The sequence below is a fragment of the Poecilia reticulata genome, linkage group LG8 (assembly GCF_000633615.1).
Source record: "Poecilia reticulata strain Guanapo linkage group LG8, Guppy_female_1.0+MT, whole genome shotgun sequence".
Classification (NCBI taxonomy): Eukaryota; Metazoa; Chordata; class Actinopteri; order Cyprinodontiformes; family Poeciliidae; genus Poecilia; species Poecilia reticulata.
In genome coordinates, this window is record NC_024338.1 from 27,923,412 (window position 1) to 27,927,596 (window position 4,185).

At 44.0% G+C, this 4,185-nt stretch overlaps 1 protein-coding gene across 3 annotated transcripts in view; it reads right to left on the reverse strand.

Annotated features, from left to right (window-relative positions):
* The window catches only part of LOC103469434 (myosin-4-like), a 27,585-nt gene that overhangs the window by 12,621 nt on the left and 10,779 nt on the right, over window positions 1–4,185 (reverse strand). For all 3 annotated transcript variants that reach the window (XM_008417099.2, XM_008417100.2, XM_008417103.2), the window contains 7 exons: window positions 3,991–4,136; window positions 3,805–3,895; window positions 3,279–3,668; window positions 1,997–2,123; window positions 1,820–1,938; window positions 859–1,055; window positions 608–791 (listed from right to left, as the gene is read on the reverse strand). In XM_008417099.2, coding sequence (XP_008415321.1) covers window positions 608–791; window positions 859–1,055; window positions 1,820–1,938; window positions 1,997–2,123; window positions 3,279–3,668; window positions 3,805–3,895; window positions 3,991–4,136 — 1,254 coding nt within the window. The remainder of the gene's footprint in view (window positions 1–607; window positions 792–858; window positions 1,056–1,819; window positions 1,939–1,996; window positions 2,124–3,278; window positions 3,669–3,804; window positions 3,896–3,990; window positions 4,137–4,185) is intronic.

Consider the following 4,185-nt stretch of genomic DNA (forward strand, 5'->3'; position numbering starts at 1 on the left):
TGGATGGATGGATGGATGGATGGATGGATGGATGGATGGATGGATGGATGGATGGATGGATGGATGGATGGATGGATGGATGAGCCTAAGCAGTATTCTCTGGTTTAACTGTCAGATGCTCCTGCAACTGCTTCCTACCATCTGATACACGGTGTCGGTTCTTGACCCGGTCTGCCTGCTCTCTACCAAGTATTTTATATCCATATCATCCTTCCTTTGCTGTTTTCTGATAAATTAATCCCAGAGGTTATTGTGATAAATGATTGTGAGCATTTTAAAGTGTTATGATGGTGATGGAACAATAATGCAAGAACAGATTCTCAAAGATCAATAAACTTTAAATCCTAATGAACATTTAACACTGGAACAGGAAGATACTTTAAATATTCAAAATAAGTAAAGAAAACAAAACTAAACTAAATAAAATCTCTGTAAACCAAATTATCCTTCATAAAAAGATTTAGTTGAGACCAAAGAACCAGACTCCAGACTTTTATCATCCAGTTTTTGGTAGAAATAAAAAAGGATAAATCATACTAACGGTAATTATAGTTTAATTTACGATGTGATTAATTGATGAATTGCTCGCCTTGCTGTGTGATCAGACCTTGTCAAAGTTTCTCTGCTTCTTGTCCAGAGCAGCAGCAGCAGCGTTGGACCGCTCCACCTCCATCATCAGGTCCTCCACCTCGCCCTGCAGGCGCTGCTTGGTTTTCTCCAGAGAAGAGCATTTGGAGTTGACGGCCTCCACTGCTTCCTCTGCATCCTGCAGGCGCAGCGCTAAGCGTTTCCTGTGCAGAAACACCGTCAGACTCTCCTCTGAAGCCGCTGAGGAGAAGCTCTGGGACGCTGTCCTACTTGGCCTCCTCCAGCTCCTCGGTCCGCTGGATGGCGTCGCTCTCGTACTTGTTCCTCCACTGGGCGACCTCGCCGTTGGCCTTGGACAGGCAGCGGTGCAGCTCGGCCTTGGCCTCCTGCTCCTCCTCGTACTGCTCCCTCAGCAGCTCGCAGTCGTGACGCGCCGACAGGAGACTGTGGGCCAGGGCGTTCTTCGCCTGAGGACACAGAGACAAACACTATTATAACGCCACGACACAAACAAGTCAGTCTTTCTCAAACCGTGGTCCACGGTATCCCCTAGTGGTCTGCAAGTTACTGCGTGTAAATGACCGTTTGTGGTGGCGTTAGCTCAAAGTGCAACGCAGCAGCTAGCTTACCAAAGGATTGGATAAGTGGCTTGAAACCAGATCACTCAAAAGAAAAACTGAAGATATCGCTGGGAAGAAGATGACTCCAGGTTATATGATCGGAGAAAGTTCAGTCAGACCTGCCGAGTTTTTATGTCGTTCAGAATCGATTCGATTCATTTGAACGGTTCTTTGGCTGACGAGTCTCAGTTGGTCACAACTGCCTATAATACTCTGCTCACACCTCAACAGTGACTCTTATTTTTATTTATCTATAAATGAGTGAGTTAAAAGAATTAAAAACGATAGATAAATACAACTGATGGAAATGGGTTTATAATTTGTATATTTAATGGTACAGAAGCGAATTTTTGTTTCTGCCAAAGCAACTCAAGTCTATTTGTCTTGTGCTTCTAAATTACAAATAACCCAAAATCTTATTAACGGACACAACACTTGGTAGCAAAGAGCTGATTTTTATTTCCAAATGTTTGGTGTCTTTGGAAAACTTAGAATCCAAACCATCATAATCTGTAAATAACTGAAAATGCTGGAGTTTTATTGTGGCCAGTCAAAACTTGTGGTGTAATCTGAGGCTAGTTAAATGTGTGAAGTGACCCTGAGCCTCTTGCCTTCCCCTCCTCCTCATGAAGCCTCTTCAGCTCCTCCGTCTGCTGAACGAAGCCTTGCTTTGCTCTGGTCAGCTGCGACAGCAACGATTCCTTTTCCTCCAGCTGGCGACACATCTCACCTGGTGGGCAAAACCGATCAGGATCTGAGATTATCTGGCGGGATTAACGAAGCCTCACCATGCTCCGTCGTCAGCCGGGCTTTCTGGCTCGACAGATCGTTGATGAGCCTCAGATTTTCCTCCTCTTTGCTCTTCGCTTCATTCAGTTGATCTTCCAGTGAATGGCACATTTTCTCCAGATTAATCTGTTTGAAAACAGGGAAAGTTATTTTCCAGTTGTCGGAGTGGGAAATCAGGCTTCGTTCCCACAGCAGGGGAAACAAAAATCTGATGTTTTCACAGCAGTTTCAGCAGAACAATTCAAATCTCGTCACAACCAGGAAATCCGATCTGAGCCGTTTCCATAGTTACTGCAGAAATGTGTATCTGACAGTTTTCTGCCGTGATGAAGAGAGTGCTGCTGTGTGGCGCTGCGATCTTCTTTATTACGGCTAACTGGGGTCGACTTACACAGAAAAACACCTGAACATTTGCTAGAAAAAGTTCAGACATTTTCAGAAATTTTAAATTTCAAAACATGGAATTTACTCCAATGAGGTTAATCTCAGAAATTTGATTAAAAAAATCTTTGAAATTTCAGTTAAGTTTTACTTTATCTCAGTATTATTTTGACTTTGCTCTTGTAATATTATGATTTTATTCTGGCAGTTTTTTTTTTTTTACTTTATTTTTTATTGTTGCCCTAATTCTCAGAAATTTCTGAGTTTGGAAATGTTACAATTATAAAATAAATCTTCAAGAAATTTCCAAGTAGTTTTCGAGTTTTTTCTAGCAAATTTGTGGATATATCCTCCTGACTACCAGGAAAAAAAAATTGTCCAATCACCATTTTTCTAAACCCCACAGTCGTTGTAAGGTAATAAAAGGTTTTATGCTCTTACTTTGTCTCTTCCCATAAAATGTGTTATTACTGATAAATGCCATTTTTATGAATTAGAAAAAGGAACGTACAAAAGTCCCGCCCCTTCACATGTGGGATCATTGAAAAGCCCTAAATGTCTCCAGATACCAAAATGAATTAATTCAGTAGAATGCAGGGGGTGGGAGATATTCAAGTTTAGAAATGTCCTCTACAGAGGACAGAAATCAGGAGGTGCTTTTTTCTTGCAAATGTTCAACTTTTGTAGCTCAGACATTTCCTTTGTTTCCTAATAAATTCCTGAGGTTGATCTAAAGTTTCCTGAGTTTTTGGTGAAATTTGCTCCTTGTTTTCTACCTAAGTGGCGCCGACATGCCGTCGTAATCTGTTCCCACGGAAACCTCGCTGGTTCAATTAGTAAAATGATCAGAAACCAAATTTCAGCAGAACATTGCGGTAGGTGTAAAGGATGACCTCTGACCTTTGCTTTGGCCAGAGTCTCCACGTTGCTGGACAGGTCGTCCACCTCTAGCCGCAGCTCGCTCTTCTCCTTCTCCAGTTTCTGCCGGACTCTCTGGACGTTGTCCAGCTGGTCTCCCATCTCGGCCACGCTGTCCGCATGCTTCTTCCGCAGCGCGGCGGCCGTGGCTTCGTGCTGCAGCGAACACTCCTCCAGATCGCGCCGCAGCTTGATGAACTCAGCCTCTCGCTTCTTGCTGGCCTCCAGCTGAGCGGCGGCGGCGCCGGCGGCCTCCTCCAGCCTCTCGGCCGTCTCCTCCAGCTCCCTCGACAGATCCGACCGCTGCTTCTCCACTTTGGCTCGAGCCGAGCGCTCGGCCTCCAGCTCCTCCTCCAGCTCCTCAATACGAGCCTTTGGGGAAAATGTTCCAGACTCAGTTCAGGAACTGGAAGGATGAAACTCACCTGTTAGTTATTTACAGCGTCTAATTCAGCCTCAGGGCTTTGCTGTGAGGAGCGACGAAGGCCCAGCTCTTCCTCTTCCTCACCTGCAGCTCTTTTATTTTCTTCTGCAGCTGACCGTTGACTCCTCGCTCGTCTTCTATCTTCGTCTGCAGCTGTGATAACTCAAAGTCTTTTCTGTAAAGTGAACCAATTTTCACAGTTTTAACATAGAACCACATTTTAGTTTGATTTTTCTCTCTGTTTATCAGATTAAATTTAATCTAAATTACTTTTTCATCTTCTCGTCCAGCTGCTGCTTCTCGTTCTCCAGATCCATGATGGATTCCTGAGCGAGTTTCAGATCTGCCTCCAGCTTCCGCTTGGCTCTCTCCAGATCCATCCGGACCTTTTTCTCTTGCTCCAGAGAACCTTCCAGCTACATTTTATACATTTAAGGTGGATTAAAACCTTCCAGCTACATTTAA